Source organism: Pavona decussata, unplaced genomic scaffold (genome assembly GCF_977016875.1).
Source record: "Pavona decussata unplaced genomic scaffold, jaPavDecu1.1 SCAFFOLD_58, whole genome shotgun sequence".
Lineage (NCBI taxonomy): Eukaryota > Metazoa > Cnidaria > Anthozoa > Scleractinia > Agariciidae > Pavona > Pavona decussata.
In genome coordinates, this window is record NW_028145480.1 from 1,482,486 (window position 1) to 1,505,904 (window position 23,419).

The 23,419-nt window shown below is 37.1% G+C and overlaps 2 protein-coding genes across 7 annotated transcripts in view; one reads left to right on the forward strand and one right to left on the reverse strand.

Moving 5' to 3' along the window:
• Nucleotides 1-239: 239 nt before the first annotated feature.
• Nucleotides 240-4,547, reverse strand: LOC146479559 (uncharacterized). Of its 5 annotated transcripts, none has more exons than XM_085110387.1 (2): nucleotides 4,396-4,547; nucleotides 240-1,723 (listed from the first exon to the last, which is right to left on the reverse strand). In XM_085110387.1, the coding sequence occupies exon 2, from the start codon at nucleotides 1,685-1,687 to the stop codon at nucleotides 1,124-1,126; it is 564 nt and encodes a 187-aa protein (XP_084966513.1). In that variant the 5' UTR covers nucleotides 1,688-1,723; nucleotides 4,396-4,547; the 3' UTR covers nucleotides 240-1,123. The 5 variants fall into 5 exon arrangements, with proteins under 5 accessions (XP_084966513.1, XP_084966517.1, XP_084966516.1 ...); XM_085110391.1 differs by having other exon boundaries at nucleotides 240-1,718; nucleotides 4,396-4,525; XM_085110390.1 differs by having other exon boundaries at nucleotides 240-1,718; nucleotides 4,343-4,513.
• A 1,288-nt stretch (nucleotides 4,548-5,835) lies between these two features.
• The window catches only part of LOC146479560 (nucleoprotein TPR-like), a 56,084-nt gene continuing 38,500 nt past the window's right edge, over nucleotides 5,836-23,419 (forward strand). For both annotated transcript variants that reach the window (XM_085110392.1, XM_085110393.1), the window contains exons 1-19: nucleotides 5,836-6,071; nucleotides 7,536-7,640; nucleotides 8,460-8,533; nucleotides 10,029-10,125; nucleotides 10,883-10,944; nucleotides 11,106-11,147; nucleotides 11,266-11,379; nucleotides 11,811-11,861; nucleotides 12,555-12,647; nucleotides 13,609-13,689; nucleotides 14,695-14,782; nucleotides 15,727-15,795; nucleotides 16,308-16,379; nucleotides 17,967-18,061; nucleotides 18,997-19,089; nucleotides 19,669-19,773; nucleotides 19,993-20,100; nucleotides 22,376-22,509; nucleotides 23,129-23,221. In XM_085110392.1, coding sequence (XP_084966518.1) covers nucleotides 5,858-6,071; nucleotides 7,536-7,640; nucleotides 8,460-8,533; nucleotides 10,029-10,125; nucleotides 10,883-10,944; nucleotides 11,106-11,147; nucleotides 11,266-11,379; nucleotides 11,811-11,861; nucleotides 12,555-12,647; nucleotides 13,609-13,689; nucleotides 14,695-14,782; nucleotides 15,727-15,795; nucleotides 16,308-16,379; nucleotides 17,967-18,061; nucleotides 18,997-19,089; nucleotides 19,669-19,773; nucleotides 19,993-20,100; nucleotides 22,376-22,509; nucleotides 23,129-23,221 — 1,790 coding nt within the window. In that variant the 5' untranslated portion in view covers nucleotides 5,836-5,857. The remainder of the gene's footprint in view (nucleotides 6,072-7,535; nucleotides 7,641-8,459; nucleotides 8,534-10,028; nucleotides 10,126-10,882; nucleotides 10,945-11,105; nucleotides 11,148-11,265; nucleotides 11,380-11,810; nucleotides 11,862-12,554; nucleotides 12,648-13,608; nucleotides 13,690-14,694; nucleotides 14,783-15,726; nucleotides 15,796-16,307; nucleotides 16,380-17,966; nucleotides 18,062-18,996; nucleotides 19,090-19,668; nucleotides 19,774-19,992; nucleotides 20,101-22,375; nucleotides 22,510-23,128; nucleotides 23,222-23,419) is intronic.

A 23,419-nucleotide genomic window follows, 5' to 3' on the forward strand; every position in this document is an offset into this window, starting at 1 on the left:
ATCACAACTCCTTAAAAAAGGGGGTATAAAAAAGACAATCGAAGAAAACTGAAAACTGAAATTTGCAGGCAGATGAAGGTTACACGATTGCCTTTTATATCGATAAGAAAAAAAACATGATATAGTACTAGTATTCCTGAAGACATTTCTAAACAATAAAACGGCCTGCGAAACAACTGGTTCCACTACGTTTTCTAGCCTTTTGTGTTGTGAAAAAATCAATTGATGGAGAGTCAAACAAAAAATAGGGATTAACAATTAGTTGACCAGGTTTTCTGTATAAAGACAAACACAATATACATTCATGTCCTCACTTTCAATCAGTTTTAAAGTGGACGTATGCACATATATAACTTGTATCACGCTTTTCTTAAGTACGGTGCCTACTATAATACAGAAGTATATTGTGCGGTTTATAACTATGCAGGAAAAGTAGATCTTAGCAAGGACTATTGGAATCCAAAAAGAAAATTGGGTAACCACGCATTTTTAATTTCAGAGATAATTTAAGCAACAATAATTCAAACCTGAGTGTAAAATACAAAGCAATGTATGGCGTTTTTTTTCCATATTGAAGCTTTATTATCTCTGACTGAAAAATGCATTGTTACCCCCAATTTTCTTTTTGGATACAAATAGAACTTGCTAAGTTCTGCTTTCTCCGCATGGTTTTAAACCGCACAAAAACATCCCTGTATTAGTAGGCACCACCCATAGGAAACCCGAGTATCTCGAGACGCACACAACGTACGCGCACCGCAGTAACAATCACGTAGACACCGCCCTTTAATACACAAGCCAGAGACTAAATAGACGAGCTAAACTTAAATCGGTTAAATTTATCTGAGATGTAAATATCATGAAGAGAGATTTGACAAAAGAATCCACAACCGTTGAGGCTATTGCTGATTGCACTGGTATTTCTACAGAACTATACACAAAAAATTATTCTAGAATTACGCTACTCATAAAAAGCGCGGAATTAGCGATGCTTACACATAGTTTTCATTTGATTTTACCTCTTCTCGATATAAAATTTGAAATAAAAAAACCTCGTCTTGAACAACTTTTAATCTCGGAGGTGATGTCAAATTGATTGGTGGTAGAACATCAGTTTCGCCTTTCACAGATACGTGTTCTTTCTATGGGAAGCCTCTACTTCGTTTTCTTCGCCTGCCGTCGGTTCGGTCCATCTTCGTCTTCTACTCGGCTCCTCGGCATTGAATACCACGTGAGAAGAATCAATCGCATCGCCCGTTTGATTATTGACTTGATCAAAAGACCTGGCATTGGCGTTATAAGCTACATCCCCGGCGAGCAACTTCTGCGAATCACGCTCTGCGTTTGCGTGATAAACCACATCTTTAGATTCGAACGGAGGCGGTGGGCCAGCATCTTTGGAAAAGGGCTTTTGTTTCAGTACATCGTCATTAAGAAAAGTACGCGAGCCACTAAGATTCGGGCTGTTTCTTCCTGCCTCGTTCAAATACCCCCTTTGGTAGTGGGCAGCTGGCTTTATCCCTACGACCTCAATTCCGTCCGGGGCCGGCTCGTTAGATGCAAGCGACTGTATTTGTTTTTGATGCCACTTCACCCAAGTGTAGATGACCAAGCCTACGAGTAGGACCAGGGCCACAACGCACACTAGTATCATCAGAGCGTCTAACTTTTCGGGATCCAAAGCCATGCTGTTCGATTAATATTCTTCTGTTTGTTTACTGCGCTGAAAAGGAAGAGAGAAAGAGAAGTCAATATTCAGCTAATAGAGCGCCTACGGGACTCACATCTGTCAGGGCTGCGCATCGATAATCTCTTAGTATAAACTGAATCCTCAGTATTAGATAGACTTAGTCACCGGATACAAATCAATAAAAATGTAGGTAAAAATGCGATTAAAAAGAATAAACTGCTTGTGAAAAAAGCTAAAGTAGAGCCTTTTTTGTGCGCTCCAGACGTTGCTTGCGCGCTATATATTTACTCAAGCTGGATTCCTTACAAATGTTCGGTTGTATGTTGTCTATCTCTCCGGGACCGCAAAGACGCAAACAAAACTGAGGCGTTTTACAATGCTTCTAAGGCTCCATTGACTCTTGTAAATTTGATTTTCATCGACTTTTTAACGAGCTATCTCCAACCAAGTAACTTTTGATAAAAATTGCGCTTCTATTTTGGAGCTCATAAATGAAATTTCATTTACAACGACTCACAAAAATCAAATTTTATTTTCGAATATGGGAAAAACTAGCTAATTTTGATCAGTTTGGAGAGGCAAATATGTCGCTTAATTAAAGTATCAAATAAAGCCAGTGAACAATTACCGAAGTTCAACGGTAGTTTGAAAATTGGGGGAAAAAGATTTCGTCGTCAAAGTTTCCCTGACTTTAAACAGGTCCTGTCTCTCTTAGCTGAACGTTTTTTCTATTGGATTTTCAAAACTGCTAAGTACTGAAAAATTTAAAACTTTCAGCTACCTAAGGAATCCGAACATAACAAACATCGAGAGCATTCCCGGGGAAGATTTTTTTTTTAAACGATCTAGGATTAGCACAGGAAAAATGCTCACATGGTACTTTGTACTTTGTGTTGTGTATTATTTTGGGTGTTCGGCAATGCTTTTGTTATAAAGTAAAAAAAAAAATCATCAAATTTGACTTTAGCCTGAGAGTTGTAAGCTTGATTTTTAGCTCGAAAACTAATTACACTTTTTTTTTATAAGAGCGTCTAATTTTGGGGCCTGAAAACGTTCTTAAGATGTCCTGAAGTTACCTGTTACACTGCTGTTATATATGCCGACGCGACCAAGACACCTATCAAAGAGCAGTTTGTGCTGTAATGTGGTTAACATTAAAATGTGTCCCTTTATCATTTGGGTTAAGTGGACTGTACAGACTGACGTTTTACGTGTATTATTTTATCCGTGATACTGTTCAGTTTAAAAAAAACATTTGGTCAAAATTAAAATGTTCTTAACTGACTCTCTGCCTGAGTAATGCTCTTAAATTTTAGTTAATCTCATGCAGCCTCAATGTTCTTATAAAAGAGGTTCTTATATAAATATCTAGTATACGTATATCAAAAAAAGAGTTTAACCTCGACATCGAATGAACATTTCTATCCTATCAATCTTATTTTGTCCTGTCAAATGGGATCAGGAAAGCTACTGAGCAGAATTTCGTTGCGCAGGTTTGTTCCAACTTTGATGGTGTACCGTACTGAACCTCAATGCGCCTGAAGTGTGTGACCAATGCCAGTCGAGGACAAAGTTCAGCCAATACAGAGAGTCTCCAGTTCCTTCCCCTTCCTGAAATGGGAGACGCGTTCTTGAGTCACGCTATCACAGCGTCTTCGAAGCCTCAGTTAATTAAAGTACACGTGCTCGATAATATGTTTTGGCTTATGATCACGGCACAAAAGCTAACAAAATTAGCAATTTAAATTGTATGGTCTATTTAAATCGACCAAGGATCAGATATTTGTTCAACAGTTTTTGCTGATCAAAATTCCCCACTTTCCGGTGTCAGGCTTAACTTCTGCTATGATCCTGTCTGTGATTCTGGCATTTGCTTGAATTCAAACCTCACAACTCTATCAGAACGCGGCCAGTTTTATCAGTTCGCCATACAATAACATCGCAGCAGTACAAGTGTTGTTTTGATGATGTTCAATTCTTTGAGCATCAAAAAAATGAACAAATGACTTAAATGAGACATATCGGAGGAGCGACGATCCATTGCCATGCAATGCGGAAACGAGAAAGTTAGTAAAACAGTCCGGTTAACTAGCGTTGTGCAAACTGACTGCACTTGAGACACTACACTGAATCAATCGCAGACGCAAGGGGCAAATTTTTGTTACGAATTTCTTTTCCTCTTCCTAATATACTCAGGAGTCCCTTTGCATGCAAAACCAGGCTTGAATTAGCGGGCAGGCAAGAATGTTTGCAGATCACACCAAAGTTCAGTATTCATAAATTAGCCTAAAGCAAAGCGTAAGAATGAAGTGAAGCGTGGCGCCGATTTCAGCGTCTCTTGCGTCTTTAGTATAAATTTGCGCTATGAAATAGAATTAAAATAAACCATTTATAACATTACGCGATGCAGAACAGACGGTTCAGAATCTGAAACACGCCATAATCGTTCATAAGGTGCACGGTATCTTCGCTTCTATCTTACTTTTCTCAACCGTCATTTCATTCCCTGCAGAATTCCAAAGCTTATCATGTAATTTACGCTTATGAACCCGAACCACACAATGGCGAGTCAGTTTAACCGTAGGAGTTCATTTCGCAAAAAAGCTTAATTATCCACTGATAAATCGGTTTGTACGTTGCATCAATACTTACTGTTGAGTTAGTTCGGCTACCGATGCGAAAGAAGCTAACACATTTTGTCCTACCTCGATTGAAACCTGCTCCAACAATAACTTTTCGTTTGTTGACCAATATCCCACAGCACGAAGTGAACACGTTACAATTCAGTGAATACGGGACAAATTTGCATACGGTATTCAGGGCAAACGAAAATAACCCTTTGAACTGAAACAATAGCGTCCACCGCCCTCCCCCTCATTGGTAAAGAATATTCAGAATATTCCAATTGTGGAATTTTCATTAATCCGGCGTGCGCATTGGTCAAAACTTATCAAGAAATGAGAAGTTGTATTTTCGGTCGGAGGAATGAAATAAATACTTCAACAACAGAAGACAGTTGATAAGAGATGCAGAAAGTCTAAGAATAGTGAACAGATCTACACCCGGTGAACATGTGTAAATTTTAATACTACTGATGCCTTTAAAGGAAGGAAATACTTCTCTTGTTCTCAACCAACAATGCAATCTCAATTGACCTCTGTCAATCAATTTAATCTTTTGTAAGGTCTAAACTTATCAACCCAGAAGAAATTTTAAACTATACTAAGAAGGTGGCTGAAAAACCCTGGAAACGAGTCCTCTTGTGACGTCATTGTAGCCTCTCTCATTCAGGATTGATTTTCGTCTACAATAGGCCACTTGGCGAGTCGCTGTGAGCCTCGTTATGAAAGCAAGGCTAAATACAAATCTATTCATATGAAAATTAGTTTTGTTTGCATATGAAGGAAAAGTAATTTTCATAATAAGAACTTTGCAATTAGCCTCGCTTTCATGATGAGTGTTATGCATCTTATGCATCTTTCGACCTCTTTAATCCTTAACAGACCCGCGAGTTGTGAAGTGGGCACCTAGTATTCTCGACGTAAGTGCCTTTTTACTGATATTCGCGCAAAGCTTCCTCTCCATAGAACACCGACAAATGGAAATAAATTTGAATTGAACGGGTTGGGGGGGGGGGGGGGGGGAATACTTGTAACAAAATAAAAAGTTTTTTATCACGTTGTTCTTGTTACCAGCTCACAAATGAAAGCTTACCCTACAAGACGGAAAGGTTGGGATTTCATGAACTGAAGAATATAACAAAGTGTAGGGAAATACTGTCATTTCCATAGGGCCTTCAAAATATCTCGATTTGACCAACCGAAAAGAGACGTAGTTTTTCCGAATGTAGGTATGTGAAAGGGTTACCTTTTCTGTCAAAAATGGTATATAAAAGGGTAAGGATTTGGACCTACGGGCGGAGCCTCCCCTTATAAAAATTTCTTGCGAAGGAGAAAAGTACGTCATTGCGTTCGACGTAGAAAGAACGCACTTCTAATACAGCTTGAAGTCGAGATTGTATGTGATTGTCCCATACAATCTCGACTCCAGTCTGTTAGCGGTACGTTTCTTCCACGCGACAATCAGGATCAATTGTGGCTTCCGCTGACTTCATCACGTGAGATCCCACACTGCATTACGAGCTTCTCATCGCGCCAAGCTGCCAAGATGGCGGCCTCCGCTGTAGAAGGGAGCGAAGTTGTAACAACTTTATCAGTTTCCCTAGGAATTTCTAAGGAAGTAATTGCTCAGATTGCCAGCCTAAATGAAGATGCAGCTACCGTTCTACGCAGAGTCAAGGATTTTTTTGACGAACGTTCGTCAAGCGATGAAAAATATCGCACGGACATGGCTAACCTTCGACGTGCACGTGTGAACGCAGGTTTGAGTTTTGCTTGCTCAGTGCCGTAAAAGGCAGTCTCTGTAATTTATTTCCATTGGAAAGTACTACATAGAACCTCTTCAAAAAAGTGGTGACGATTTCAGGCCAATTCACTACTCACTACTCACAAAACTTAAACTATTAAAATAGACATCACAGCCTCGATCTTTTAATTCTCGCTTGCAGTAATTATTGCAATTGACTGACCCTAGATATATATGTCGCATTTTCAAAGGGCTGACATGATAGCAAGGTTCTTATGTTTACAGCTCTTGCAAAATATCTGAACAAGATAAATCACTGTTGCATTATAGTTCGGTATCAGCTAATGAAGGAGCACGTTGTATCTAAAACAATAATCGATAGGTTATTGCTGTGATCCAAAATATGCTATGGGCAGATATGTGTTCTCCTGAAAATCTGATTAATTTTCCACACTGTTGACGTTGTTTCTACAGTGGGTCGAATAGCATACAATTACAATGTTAAACAATTTCATCCTCTAACCAAAGGCTGATGCAAATCTACCACTTGTTGTGTAAGTCCTGAAGATTCTCTCTTTGTAAGATCATGTCATAGTTTTTCATAAATTAATTACTTAGTTTTTCCTGAAAAGAAAGAGTTATTTGGGCAAGCAATGCAAATAAAAAAATAAATAAATAAAAAAAAAATAAAAATAAAAACAAGCTGCCATATTGCATGGTCATGATATTCTTAAGCTTGAAGCCTTGGGTGAAGAATGCTTAGCAGAAAATGGGTTGTAGATGATCTAGGTGTTTATCGGGAGTTAGCTAACATCCTTAATATCAAGAACGTACACTACTTTGTATTCAACAGTTCCACAGGATGCACTCTTACTGAACACACAAATACATGTTGCACCACAGGTTACATGTGTTATTCGCAGAATCCAAGTACATGTATAAATCCACCTTGTACAGCATAACAACAGCATCACAGGAAAGTACTGCTCAGTAGTTTTCATTTGAATGGTGCACAATAGGATTTTATCCACAGACCCAAAAGGTAGAACCACCTTGTACAGCATATATAATAATAGTATCACTGTCGGGAAAGTACAGTGCTACTCATTAGCTTTCATTTGAATGCTTATGCTCAAGATTTCATCCACAGACCCAAAATCTAGAACCAGTTTATACTGCATGTTAAACAATACCACAGGAAAGTCACACTTTTAATCAATTTAATGATGACATCCACAATTCCAAAACATAATTGTTTAAGCTTATTTAGACTGCAATCAAAGTGCAACCAGGTTTTTAGTTTCACATCACTCAATATTTAACTTCTGTAAGCCACCTAGAATAGCTATATATTTTTTCCAATAAGGTATAATCCTTATGCCAAAATATTGTAGAAAAAGAGTGGTCATTAATCCTATTTGTCAAACAATTTTTGTTTGAATATTATCATATAAACATAAGAATCTTTGCTTGCATACAGAACAACAGTTCAACCAGATTGAGAAGCAGCTTATTTCCTGCAATGCCAAACTTGTATCAGAGCAGAAACAGCATGCAAGACTTCAGAAAGAACATGAAGAAACAGGTAACTTAAAAGGCACTTTCAAAATCCTATAATTACTTTGATTTTTTAGACAAAAAGTCCATCCCAATTCAGCCTTACTTCGCTGGGGGTCTCAAAAGAATCTGCCATGTGTTTAGCATGGAATGTACATGTAAATGCTAACATACAGTGTACATGTTGTTTCAAATTAAAGACCCTTGCTTTTTGAGTTTTTAGTGATCTTAGTATTATTTTTGGGATGAGGGCCCCATGGAATCAAATATGTCCTTCTCAAATCCAAGAATCTCCTATGTTATACACAGAACTACTGTACATTTTTGACAGACTTTCTATCTATCTCCTCATTCGTTGTAACTGTGGTGCTGGTTACTTTAATTTTTGGCTGGCTACTCAGAATTCTCCGGAGAACACTGCATTGTAAGATTATCAAAATCAATAAAAATTGCGAGGAACAATGAGGAAAGATAGTAGAAAAAGGATTGGCATACATGTAGATTGGAAGGAACAAGAATTTTATTCAATCACTCAGTACATGTACATGTATATAATGCAGAATGCATGTGACCTGTCTATATATTTAGTAAATCAAAGAGTTAATTTAGTTATCAATGAATTCCTTTGTTTATTCATGTTATTTGTCATGATACTAATTCTAACTCTTCTTTTTCATCGTTGTTGTCATCATCGTCTTCTTCTTTTTGCGGTTTCAGAGTTGGGGATCACTATAAATTTTTGTTTACAGAGCAAAAGGTCTCATAGATGTACATGTACACCTTTTAATCTCCGAATCATGTGGCTTGTTTGTTACAGTGTTGATGTTGTGTTCTGTTCTTTTTGTAGTTGCCACTCTTGCAGAAAAACAGAACAGACTGCAAGAGGTAGAGAGCATTAAGGAAGATGCATCTGCCAATTATGTAAGCTATTGTATAATATTTCACAGTATTGCTCTCACTGGCTCTCATGTGTACCATGCATGTTTTTTCAGTCAGTGAGACAGGCATACTCAGAGAAAGGAAATCCGAGTGGAAGGTAGACCATTAATTCAAACTAGGCTCAAGTAACAAACACACTGCATACTGCTAGGATTTGAAAGTCGATGAGTGGCATATACACATTAAAAGAAAATTAATGCGATGCCAGTGACATGGGCTCACAAGGAGCATCACTGACTGAAAAAACACCTCTATCATTTTATTCACCAGGGTTAAAACACAATAATGATTGCATTTCTTTCACGTAAACCTCATTCAAGCTTTGCAACATCATACATGTATACACTGTACTCAGGCATCATCAGGCCAAAATTACCTCATGTCCAGTAGAATCCAAATTGTTTTAAATTCCAGTGATTACATGTATGTTTAAAACTACAAGAGAGTAAAAATCCACCTTGCATCAAGGATGATGTTTGCCTGACCGAAATTGTGATAATGTGTGGATGTAATAAATTATCTCCTCTCAAGAAAGGGATGTTCAAGGCTGTTGCCTAACAGGAGTCCGGTAGCCTGGGACGCTGAAGAAAATGCTCAGGGTGCCTAAATTGTTTTGCAGCAGCACCTAACACTTCACAGGGATTGAGCTCCTAACTTCTCGTCTTTTGGCCTTATGTGGTTTCCTTCAAATTTTTGTTGGGCAACAGTATTGATGGTGCATGTATTTTGCAGCTCTCCACTAATTTGTTTTGTTTTCAGTGTTTAAAATATTGTAAAACACTGACAGTCCACAAAGAGTTTTAATTTATGGGAAGAAAGTTTCAACAAATTGTTTGCCAAACTTTGCCATTGCTTACAGTGTAACCCTTATGCCCCAATAGTGACCTCTGTGTCTAATTTCTTTTTTCAATGATTAATTTGCCACTTTTTCAAATGTGTCTACAGGTTAGGCCCTGGTTGTTCAAAGAGCAGGTCTAACATTATCCAGTAGATAAATCTCTATCCAGTGGATACAAAGTACAGTCAAACCTCTCTGTTATGGACACCAAGGGGACAGGAATAAGTGTATTATAGAGGTGTCCGTTTTACAATGTAGAGAAGTACAGTGTAGGCTGTATGTGGATTTCGGTCTCTCAGGGACCAAGTGAACTGTCCATAATAGAGAGGTGTCCATATTATAGAGGTGTTTGTAAGGAGAGGTTCCACTGTACTCCAATTAATTATTTATATAATACATTTTATCTGGTGGATAGTGACTTGTCCGCTGGATAAAGCTATCTACCCTTAAATTAAAATACAAAAATCAAGTAAAGTACATTTAGCTGGAAAAAATGTCTGCCGTTAATTAAGGTACATGTACACATAGGTGATTTGCTTAACTCTTCTTTGACATAGCAAAAAAGTTAATGACTTAATTATTGTTTTTGCAACTTTGTTTTATTTATTTATTTATTTATTTATTTTCATCTTTTCGTAGTCTCGAGTGTCAAGACTCAATGAACAACTTGAGTCTGAGAAACTTGAAATGCTGTCTGTAGTGGAAAGGAAAAACCAGGAGATAGACAGATTAAATGGTAAGGGGATACGTTGGTGCATTAGTTTATAACTTATCACTACTTTTATATAAAACAGAGTAGGGATATACTGTATTATTGTTTCAACAACAGGCAAAAATATAACTAGGGGTTACATGTAGTTATATTTTTAAATTACTGTAGTAAAAAATCCTTTTTATCCAACCATTTTGTTTTTACAACCACAAACATTTGCAGATGTTATTTTACTTACATAAAACTTTGCTACATGTATTCTGACCACCCTGTCAGTGGGTCTAATTATTAATTTTTTTGCCATTCATGATTATGTTAATGACACTCTAAGTACTGTACTTAAGCTAGATTTACTTTGAAAACAAATACCTTCATCTGTTGTTTGGTGACTACATGTATCTTCAATCTGTCAATATTTAAGAAGTTATGCCACAGGGATGTCCATATATATCCGTGGGGATCCTTTTTTTTTCTAAAGACAGCTTAATTTATCATGTACAGTACATGTATCTAAGCACCTTGTTACAAAGTGTAAGTGCCCATCGCATATGTGATATGGCCACTAAGCCTTTAATAAGCTCTGCACAGTTTTGGAAGTGGAATGAAATGCTATGATCATTGAAATAAACAGTTACTGACTGTGGACTTATTCCTAATATATATCTTCAAGCATAGCATCTTCACACTGACTTGTTAGTAATATTTGAAATTTATAAGTCTGTGTCATGGTTCAGTCTTTTTTGTTCCCTAAACTGGTTTTCTTTCTTTCTTTTTTTAACAGTGGAATGGAAGACCATGTTCGAAAAATTATCAGAAGCTAATTCTGTAAAATGTGAAGCACAGGTTTGTATTCAACTGAAGAAAAGTGAATGTTTATTACACTCCAGACGTAACTCTTGTGCTCAAGTTTACATGTACTTTATGTTGATGACCATCAGTTCATGATCATTACATGGCTGTCTTCCAATTTAAAAATGTTTACAAAGTATTATTTTGCATTTCAGGCCAAACTGGATCAAATACAAAGTCAAGAAACTTCCTTTAAGGTAAAGACTATTATCAAGCTACATTTGTACATAATTAACATTGATGGAAACTTTGACTGTCAGTAGTTTTACCTAACACCTTCAAGTATTTTCTATGATTATTTTCCTTTTCTTTCAGTTTCGTGAAAAGAGAATTGAGCAAGAGAAGGAGCTCATTCAAAAACAGAATACATGGCTGAGTGACGAACTGAAGGCAAAAACAGATGAGTTGGTCAAACTCCGCAAGGAAAAGGTACATGTACTTGAAGCAAGTTAATACATCCCAATGTGCATTTCCAGAAAATACAGGGATTATTTCTAAGACTCACCTACCCTACCCTTCTGGAAATTATTCCAAGTGAATTTACCTGCAGCTTTCTACTTCCATTTCAATTTTTTGACCCTATCCCCTCCCTCTCCCCACCTCCTGGAATTTCTAATTCCTTCCAAGGGGTATGAGTATTTTCTTCTGGGCAAGGCAGGGTAGCTGCTATATCCATAATTATATGTCTCTAGGACAATGCATAGTACAGTATGTATGTTTGCTCAATTTTTTTGTGTATGCATGTTGTGTTTCTGTTCAACAATTATAAATTTTCTTCTTAATATCCTGTGACTTGTTTCCCACAACTGCAGAAGAAATAAATTATTTATTTGTACTTACTGCTAATTCTCTTTTGCCAGTCCTCTCAAGTTTTGGAACTTCAGACACAATTAGATGAGCAGACGGAAGAGGTAATGGAAGGTCTAGAATAATGAAAGTCTTGGCTTGCATAAAACTAGTACATTAAACATTACACACAGTTTTATTGTTGTTCATTTTTAAATGCTGTATTATTTAGTGTTCTTTTCAAAACTGGAATGATTTTGAATTCAAAAACTTAAGGACAGTGCCTACATGTACTAATACAGAAGTATTTTTGCATGGTTTATGACTATGCGATGCGGAAAAAGCAGATTTTAGCAAGGGCTATTGGAATCCAAAAAGAAAATTGGGGGTAATCACACATTTTTCAGAGATAATTAAGCAACAATAATTCAAAAAACCAGTAAAGTACAAAGCAATGTATCATGTTTTTTTCCATATTGAATTTTAATATCTCTGCAAAATGCAAGGTTATCCCCCAATTTTCTTTTGGATACCAAGAGCACCTGCTAAGTTCTGCTTTCTCTGCATAGTTTTAAACCAAAGGCAAACAAAAATACCCTTTATTAGTAGGCACCAACCATTGGAAATCCAAGTATCTCGAGATGCGCAGAATATACAGTATGCATAGTAACAAAAGTAGGCACTGTCCTTAATTCAGCTAAAGTTGGAAAACCTCGAAGTAGGAAAAAATATGTAAATGGTGATCTAGTTTCTTCATGCATCAAAGTCCCTGCTCCAATCATGATTAATAATATTATATTACATTCTAATTCTTTTAGCTGTCTCACCTCAAGACCTCAGCAGAAGCTTTGAGAGAAAGCAACACTGAGATGAACAGTAAGGTGGAAAGCTTCATGCAGAAATTAAAAGAGGTACGGCATTCAAATCACACCAGTACAACATTAAAATTATTACTGGGATCAAGTGCAGGAGGCACATAGTTTTTATTGTCTTTTCATTACTAAAACCTTATTAATGTGATCTCCTGTGGACTGGGTGAAAAAAAGTTTAGATTTTAATTATAATGGGAATTCTTCACCAAGAAACGGGAGACCACAGGATTCTCAGAATCTCCTGAGGCCAAACCCATGCGTTTTCTATGACCACCTGGCTTTTGCACCTCATTTGGTTGACCATGTGGATAAGGGGGCAGGGATGGCGCAGTGGTGAGAGCACTCTGCTCCCACGAGTGTGGCCTGGATTTGATTCCCAGTCTCAGCATCATATGTGGGGTGAGTTTGTTGTTGGTTCTTGTCCTTGCTCTGAGGGTTTTTCTCCAGGTACTCTGACCAGTTTTCCTCCCTCTACAAAAACCATTGTTTCCAAATTCCAATTCGACCTGGAAGCAGTGGAGAGAATAGCCACTCCATGGGTTCCACTGAAATTCATCTATTTATCTTAAAATAATTAAGTTTATAGAAGCCTTTAGGAAAACCACTTGTCAGTTTTCCAAACGTTTGGAGAATTGAAGTTGTGTCCACAGGGAAAATAACCTGACTATTATTAAAAGAAAGTCTCGCATTCTGGTTGCCATTTGCCATTTCTTACTCTATTCACATTGCCGCAGTAATCACCCACAACTTGCTCCTGTCTGTCCTTGTACATAGCTCATTCAATAGGGCAACGGCTGATCAATCCATAGGTCATGGGTTTCATTCCTCCCGAGGTTGAATATTTTTTCGTTGCCTCATATGGTCTCGCTTTTCCTTGGTGTACATAGGGCTAATAATGCTCAGTTAGGTCACCAGGATAATGCTATTACATGTAATATTATGTTGCGAGGGACTAATGACAGGGGGTTTATTAATCGCTGAATGTTTTTGTTTGCTCTAGGCTCGTGAACAGTTTACCACGATGGAAGACCACTTTAAATCAGAACTGGCATCACAGTCAAAACTGGCTGTACTTTATAAGGTGATTGTTTTTGTGTCTGTTCATTATAGATTCTTATTAAGTTTCTTAATAAGATCTTATTGGCTTCTTAATTAAGAATCTTACAAGATCTTGTAAAGAAGTTGATTCAACTCAGGAAGTGTTGTTATTACGAACAGTCGTGGTTTATAGTTCAAATTAATGGTACTTTGCCATTATTGCGCGGTATTATTTTTATTATTGTCACTAATTAAAAACATTACCATCTGTGTGGTCAAAAGATGGTTGTACAAGGATTTGAAACGATGTCTTTTGCTCAGTTGCCAAGGCAAACAAACAGGCTAGTTGCTACAGATGTTTGTGAAAAGGTGTGGAGGATTTTGTGGAAACATAGTGATAGTGGTTTACATGTCAGACTTCAGCAGGGTTTAACCCTTCAACAAATAATATAATAAATTATTACAAGCACAATTTAAACAGTGCCAAGATCCAAAAGTTCAAACTAAATAATTTCGTAAAGCACCTTACATTTGATTGTTAAGGTATTTTACAAGAGTGAGAAAAATTCATTACAAAAACAAGGGTGTTACATAATTTAGGAGCAAAGACACAGAATGTGCAGTTCCAGAAAATATCCATGCTCCCCCCACGGAAGGTTTTTTGTTTTGCACCCCCCCCCCCTCCTCCCTCTGGAAAATTTCAGTTTAGCTTCATACTTTGCTTCTAAAATTTTGGCTTTGAAGACCCCCCTCCCCGTAGGAATTTCTGATGACCTTCAATGGGGTGGGTATGAATTTTTTCCAGAACTCCACAATGCTACAATGTATGTAGACCTTCATGACTCTTCGAAATTATTAGAGAAAGGAGTAACTAATACATATAGTTTTGTGGCCAAGGTGATTTGAACTACTCTGCTCAGATCAACTCCACAGTTGCCGATAGTGACCTATGTATCAAATGAATGATTTACATGTACAGCTGTATGTATGTGTGATATATTTCGAGTTTGTTATTAATAATGGCTTACATGTGTTTCACAAATTCTAGGACAGTGCCGATGAAGCGAAAAAGAAAAGTGATGAATTGTTAACAGCTTTTGAAGAACTTCAAAAAGTACTGAAAGAAGCTAATGAAGGTTTGTTTACTGTACATACTGTTAGAAACTAGTACATGTAATGCTGTATTATTCCTGGTACTGCCACAAATGAGAACATAGAACCTAATAAGTTGATTATTAATTTGCAGTGCTGATAATTAAAAGTTTTATTTCGCCTTTCTACAGATCTTCAGTATTTTTTTTTTTTTTTTGGAAAAAGCAATAACACAATTATTGTTTCAATTCTAAGTGAGCGGAAGATTTGAATCCTTATTACCCAGCATATCAGAGTCTGTTGTGATCCTCAGCTGAGAATAGTCCTGAGAATAGGAGGACTGTTTTTGGTGGCATAATTTTGATACACGTGTACCTTGAACAGCAGACCTTATCAACAGAGTCAAACATACTGACTAACAGCAGTCCTTTTCGGGACTACTCTCAGCCAGACAGTGATGTTAGCCAGACTTTCCTTTTCAATAAATATTTGTATAAAATAATAATAATAATAATAATAATAATAATAATAATAATAATAATAATAATAATAATAATAATAAAAAGATTTATATAGTGCCATGTCCATGGCTCATGGCGTTTTACAATGAGATAGTATTAGAATGAAAATCACATTAAAAATTTACGCCAGTGCTAATCTAATCTAATCTAATCTAATATAATCTAATCTAATCTAATCTAATCTACTTTAATCTAATCTAATCTAATCTAATCTAATCTAATTTAATTCAATCTAATCTAATCTAGTCTAATCTAATCTAATCTACATGTAATCTAATCTAATCTAATCTAATCTAATCTAATCAAGTCTGATCTAATCATAATCTAATCAAATCTGATCTAATCTTTGGCTTAAAACCTAGAATAAAAACATCGACATAGTTTTAAAATATATATAAAACAAGTTACGAATAAAAAGCCTCTCTAAAAAGTATAATTATGCATTTCTTGAATTTGTTCTTATCTAGGTCGTCTTGATCTTGACAGTAGATTGAAGGAGCAGGAGAATTCATATGCAGAGAAAGCTAAAGAATATGGTAAAGTATTCCTGACAGTTGTAACAAGACAGCTTGAGCACAATATCTGTTGTTGAATAAATGTCAGTGCAGTGAACCAGCAACCAAGTCCTGTTTCTTTAGAAAGTATATTCATGGTAGTTTCCATTATGCGATAGACCAAAATGCTGGGAGTAAGCTTTCAGTTTTCTTGTTGTTGATACTACATGTAATTTTGCACTGCATCTAAGAAGGCAGCCTTGCTTTTAATCAATTCATGTGAGGCTTTACCTAAGAAAAATTTCAATGAGACTAAATTTCAGATGACAGAGATGCAGATCAGACTGTCAAAATAATATTCTCTGTCCCTGAAAAAAAAAAGTTGTCCTTCTAATTATGTTATGAATTTCTTGGGTTTTAACAAGGCAGTCTGTTGTTGGTAAGAGACATGCATGCCAGAGTAAACAGGCTAGAGCTACATGTGAGACCTCTTGGACTGGAAGGTAGGATCATGTCTGTTAAAATATTTATGTCTGTCACTATTCTCTCAACAGAGGAAAAGATCAGTAAACTGGAAAGAGAGTTGGAGAATGCTAATGATTTACTAGCTGCAGCAAGGCAAAGAGGTATGAGGTTGTTGAAATTCTCCACATTGTTTAAATATGTAAACAGTCTGTTATGCTTGAGTGGAAGTTGGGCAGCTGGGATACTCAGATGCACCCAGATTGAAAGGCTCTCCCATGGCCATTGCTGACAAATCGCTGCAACACAGCATACACATGTGGAACCCTCACATCACTACAAATCAATGGAAACAAAATTAATAAGTGAGAGGTTTGGTGGGGCAGGGGTAGGGAGGGATGTAGCACAATACTTCTCCATGCATGTCTGTAGTTGACATTAAATGGTTCTAATGTCAACTTAGTATAAATCTACTAGTGCTCTTTCATGAATGCCGTTCTCTGATTGGCTGCGCCACTCGCTATCTATTCTGTGATAGATAGTGAGTAGTGGTTTTCAACAAAATGGTGGCCGCTTCATCGTGTTTTCGAAGTGTCTGCGATGAGGAAATAGTTAATTTACTTCTTTAGTTTTGACCGACTAGTAGATTTATTCTAAAACAATTAGATTATTCGCTCTCGATTTTCTATGCGTGATACCTGATTCGGGCGCTATCACACAATAGAAATCTCGAGCTCATAATCTAATTGTTAAATAGGTAATTGCACCTGAGCCTAACAGTACGTGCTCATTAGACCTACAGTATCAATGAAAGGGAAAACAAGTACATGTACACACCGCCCTACTCAGTGATACCTATAATTCCTCCTTGTTCTGTACAACCCTCCTTCAACTCAGTTACATGTATACTGTTGGCTACAGTCTTTGCCAGTATTTCAAATTCCCTGGGTGTTGCTGGGCCATCCATTCTTTGTCTTCCTCTGATGGCTCTTCATCAATAATGCTTGCTTGGTAATGCTTGATGAAGGTCCTCACCGTGTAAGCTGTCCATATCTACTTAGATAAGGGGTTTGTTTCTAAAGAAACTGTGGTGCTACATAAGTGGGGAGTGGAAATCAATAATAATAACAACATGATAATAACTTTCTTTATCCACGGAATCCTTATTACTAAAAAGTGGTCTTCTAAAGAGCCGTGCACATTAAACCTAGTGCTAAAAAGCTAAGGTATTAAAATTAACAAACACAATTGAAAAATCCTATAATAGGTGCTAAAACTAAGTTTGAGAAATTCTAAAATACAATAGTGGAATAGAAACTATTTAAAGTAGTGGCCTGCTTAGCCTCCACTGACAGACTGTTCCATGTTACTGCGCCCCTATAACGAAAACTTTTGTTGAGGGCCTCAGTGTTCGGTCGCGGAATAAACAAGTTACAGTATGTTGTGCACCTTGCAGATTATGTCTATGAATGGTTGGCTTTATTGACAGAGTTGATAATAAGGGTAATTTGGCTGCTGTAAAGAGTTTTGAGTGCTGGTGCTTCAAGCTTTAGCCCTTCATCAGAGTAAATAAATTCAAAATTAAAACATCAAAACATCAGCAATCAAATCTCTTTACTGTGGCCAAATTACCTTAAGTTATCAAGTGATCTCTGTTGATAAAACCAAACAATCATATCTATGTACATGTACTTAGTCTTGCTGTAGTTTGTGCTGCAAACTGAATGCTTTGTATTTTGCCTCATCGTTAGGTGCAGCCCCTCTCACTCCAGCAGAACTAAGTAGTCTTTCACCCACTGCTGCGGCGACAAGTTCCTTCATGAAGTCTGGAATGACACTAACCCAGGTACTTAAATATTTCTTTTTAATTATTTCTTGTATATTTCTTATTACTTGTTTCAGTAAGAAGAATTGTTAGGTTGATTAATGAAGGTCTGTATTGGGAAAAACAGACCAAACAAGCCAGTTCTGAATCAATAACTAAAGGTTTTTATCGTATAGGCTTTAATCCCATTGTTGCTCTCAAGTCCATGTTAAACTTGTTTATATTGTTCTTCTGGATATACTGTATACCAAAATTCATCACTCTCATAGCAAAACTCAGACAAGAAGGTATGAACAGTTCCTACTTCATTAGCTTAAAGCATTTTTGCTTTCTTTTTGTGAAAATTGAATCACTTTGCTCTTTTCAAACCTATGTCGTAACAGGAGTGGTCCATCTAGGAAAGTTGGTCTGAACAGTCTCCTACTTGCTGCCCCACTTATTGGGTACCTTCAGCCGTTTTTTTATTTTTTCACCTTAATTTCAAAATGTTGGACAAATGAAAATCAGAAATGCTGTTACGATTTCTAATGCTCTGTACTACAGAGTTTCTTATCCCGAGAAACTCGGTAATATTCCAGAATTTCCGCTTAATCAGTGATTCTCGCGTGACAAGATTCTTGTATCGAGAGATGAGAGTTGCATCTCTCAATACGAGAATCTCATATCGAGAGATGAGACTCTTGTCTCACAAGAAACAAGACGAGACTGGTAACTTACTTTTGAGCAGTACTGTACCTTGGGAATTCCTCCATGTGCATGTGCAGATACCCTTAGCTTTACTCATCGCACCTTGCAGTTACAACTCTCACCCCATTTCTCCTAAATTCCTACCTTCACCCCCTCCCCTCTCCCCCCTCCCCACTTCCTTCCTTCTCCCTGCTACTGAGAGTTTACATGTTCTGTCATTGGTAAAGCATTCATGATTAATTCAAGTCCTGTTGACCATTATTTTGCAGATTTATAGCCAATATGTTGAAGTCTCAGATGCATTACAGCAAGAAAAAGATGAAAACATTCGACTAAAGCAATACTTAGATCAAATTCTAAAGGTACATGAAACACAATGTAGAATTGAAGTCATTAATTTTCTTAGCTTGCTACAGTGTTACATTTACATTGTTATGTATTTTGCTTTAATTTAGTGATGATTGAATTTTTCACAATTAACCCATTTGAAAATACAATGTAACTACTTTGGAATAAAGGTACTGTGCAGTTCTTGTGTAGATTCAATCCAATTTCATTGTCAATGATGTTTTAATAATGAATTTAGTGACAGAAAGAAAAATAATTAATTTATTAATAGAAAGTAAAAATAAAATTTTAGGAAAGTGGTGGTCTGCAAAGAGAAGCCACACATTTATACAGACAGAACTGTAGGCAATCTGCCAGATGGACAGCAAACAAAATTAATGGTACTTCCTTAGCATGACAAACAGCACTTTGTGAAAGAGATTCCTAGTTTTCAATGTTAATACATACATATAATTAAAATTTTGCTGGTAAGAGTTAGCTGAAAGGTTTCTTAAAAAACTCAAGAATTTATTCTGAAGGTCTATTGAAAGAAGTGGTTGATGTAAACAGGCATGCATTTGAGTTGACAGGAATCATTTCTTTTGGCATTACAGGAAATTGAAGAGAAGGCTCCCATCTTGCAGCAACAGAGAAGAGACTATGAGCAGGCCTTGCAAAGCGTTGATCAACTCTCAAGAAGACTGGATTCAGCTCTTGTGGTGAGCCATTATGAGTAGTCTCTGGCCATCAATTAATAAATAAATAAATATTCTTCTTGGTTTTCTTTTAAATCTTCTTCCCTTGGAAAATGCAATATTAATTAAACTGTAGCTATCATATTGAATACCTCTAGTTTGGTCTTCACTTTAGCTATTAATTTTTATGGTTGAATAACAGTTTGCTTCTAAATATAATTATTTAATTTGTTTTGATTACAGGAAAATGAGGAGTCCAAAGTACATGCCGACGAGGCTATCAAGAAAAGCGACCATCTGAAGAGAGAAAATGACAGATTGAGGAATTTATCTGCTGATCTTAGTCAACAGGTCTGTTCACTACTAAACAGTATGAGTCAGTTTAAAGCCTGGTTCCCACTTGTGCGATAAGCCAGGCATAAGCACAAACATAAGCTTGCAACGTTCCCACATGTGAAAACAAGCACAAGAAAATAAGGCATACGCAAGCACAGTTACGTTGGAGGAGATCTGGAAACTGATTCAAGATGGCGGAATCATCTTGCTTGTGCATGTGCTTACCTCAGGCCGGTTCCCACTTGTGAAATAAGCACAAGCACAAGGAATGGAAAAATTAAGGTTTCTTTTTCTTGTGCTTTATATATGTTTATGTTTAACTCACGCATATTTCATGCCGTTCCCAGATGATTTTTCTTATGCTTATGCTTGTGCTTATCTCACAAGTGAGAACCAGGCTTAAGGCTCATAAGGTAGCCTAGGAGCCAAGGTGCAGAATTCAATTGAGATGATTATCCTGGATAGTGGCTGCAAACAATATAATGTTTTATAATGTAAGGAATGGTTGTGATAACCCATTAACTTGCACATGGATGTAGATTTTAAAATTATTTTGCTGTCAGTGTATATGACAGATCTGTAACCAATGGGAGGTGTGGTGTTGGTTTTTGGAGGCAGGTGTCTGGATTGCATGGGACCTGTAGACAATCTCAGTTTGTCTGCTATACTCAACACTTGTCAAACAGAAGTCAATTTAAGGCTGGTTTCCATATGACCGCAGATCGCAGATCGCAATTAGGTCTGCGATCGTCTGCGATCATATGGAAACATACTTCTGCGATCATTTGCGATTGTACGATCATTTGGAAACCAAAGTTTTGCGATCCGCGATCGAAACGCATCCCATAATATTTTAAGTTTTCTCCCACGATTCAACGCTTGTGTGTTCGATTGGTTTATTATCGCAGTCGCAGAGATTTTAACGACAAGAACAAAAAGGCCAGCTATTGGGACAAAATCGGGCAGAAGATTCATTTATCGGCCGAGGAAGCGGAGGCCAAATTTCTCCAACATAAGAACTGCATACGGTCGTTATCGAATCCAAAACCGATGTTTACAATTTACAACGGTTTCGGAGCTGGCGATGACTCGCTTAATCATGACAAACAGAAGAAGTAAATTTGCTTGCAGCAAAATTTCCGCTCTTCTACGTTCGTGATGTTGTTTGCTCTTCAGCGTACATGCGCGTGTATATTTGACATTTTCGCTGACCAAAACGTATGCCTGCGGTCGGCTCTGCGATCGTTGCGATTATATGGAAACAGCCTTTTTTGCGATCGTCTGCGATTGTTTGCGATCTGCGATCTATGATCGTCTGCGATCATATGGAAACCAGCCTTTAAGGACGGTGCCTACTATTGTTACTGCGCATACGTTCTGCGCATCGCATGATACTCGGGTTTGCTATGGGTGGTGCGTATTAATACCGGGATATTTTTGCGCGGTTTAAAACTATGCGAAGAAAGCAGAACCAATCAAATGCTTTTGGTATCTCAAAAGAAAATTGTGGGTAACCATGCATTTTTCAGAGATAATTAGGCTTCAATTTAGGAAAAAATCTCATACATTGCTTTATATTTTGGTGTTTTTTAGAGATATTACTGCTTAATTATCTCTGAAAAATGCGTGGTTACCCCCAATTTTCTTTTTGGATTCCAATAGGCCTTGCTAAGATCTGCTTTTCCCGCATAGTCATAAACCGCACAAAAATACTTCGGTATTAGTAGGCACCGTCCTTAATGCTTCAAAAACTCGTTAATAATTCAGTAGCCCATAGACCTATCAAATGGTCAATAAAACACCACATGCAGTGGTTTTGAGACCCAATAAAACCTCCTCCTTAATTTAGCATTCAGTGTTTAATGTTTTTCTTGTATGCTAATTTCCAACGTTCACAAAAGCATCATTGTTATGAACTCTCTTGACACTTGCTTTTCCAGAAATGTTTATGAAGCCGTTCAAAAAACTCGTGGCACGTGTTTTATCAGGTCTAAAACACTGCTGCTCGTGTTTTAAACATTACATAGGACTATTAACTCTCCTCCCCCCTCCCTAGTGATAGATACATGTAAATATGAAACAATTGCTCTTTATACATTACATGCTACGTGTTCTCAGTGTAATATAATTATAGTAGAAGTTGTCTGAAGATTTAATTAATTCAGTGTTGCACTCTGTAACTCCATGGTGGTGCAATAATAGAAGCATTGTGATTTAAATATGAATTTGTGATTAGGGATGATAATTTCTCAACATGACTTCTCCTTCAATTCTGGTGATTGGCCAACAGGTTCAGGTGCTTTTAAAGGAATGTGAGGAGGCCAGGGGAGGTGTAGTGAGTTCTGAGAGTGGCCTGGGTCCCATGTCAAGTGCAGAGGTGACCAGCTCATCACAAGTTATTTCTGAACATCTGGTTACATTCAGGTGAGTGGGCTTTGATATATCAACTCTAACTTTTGCTTGGTGGAAAATTGTGTACAGATGTTTAACATTTTATCCTGCAAAATCACAGAATATTGCCTGATACTTAGCCGACGAGGGTGTAGGCTGAGCTAGCTAAAATCAGGGGATATTCTGAAAGATTGAGCAGGACGATATTGTTTTCTTATTCAACACATTGATAACAAAGCACAGTTTTATTGCAGAAGATGTTGAGACGATCTTGATTTTCTCCCTGACGCATGAAATTATGTATATCGTAGGATATTGGTTGACTATGTACGACTAACATTCAGTGCACCATGCCCACATTTGGGCAGTGTTACAATGTGTTGAATAAAAGTGACACATGTTTGGCAGTATCTGTTCGGCAAAGTTTCGGTCTTCCAAGAACAATGCCTAAGGAATTTACTTCGGCTTCATCAAACACATGATGTTGGAGAACAAATATCCACAGCATATATTTTTTTAAACCATTGACTTCTTCCATGTTTCTGTCCTCTGATTCATGTATCATGTGAAAAACTGCATTGTGCGATGTACAAAACTACTCACAACATCTACATGTACATCCAATTACATTGTATTATTATCATTGTTGTAGGAGCATTGAGGAACTTCAGCAGCAGAATCAGAAGTTGTTGGGAGTCATAAGAGAGTTGAGTGAGGAGAAGGAAAAAAGAGAAGGAGATAATGTGTAAGTGCTGTTTCCAAACTTAAATGGTGGAGAACTTGAGCATTAAACAGCCATCCGTTAGTCACAGCTAGAACAACCCATGTTTTGTTGACTCTATTGTCTTTGCTTCTTGCAAATGAGTGCAGAGCTCTAGATTACCTTATTTATGTATTTTAAGGTTTTGTAGAATTATTTTTACTTAATTATCTCTATCTTCAT

What these genes read in the sequence shown, in the direction of transcription:
- LOC146479559 (XM_085110387.1), bottom strand. Translation starts at nt 1,687, where the DNA reads ATGGCTTTGGATCCCGAAAAGTTAGACGCTCTGATGATACTAGTGTGC.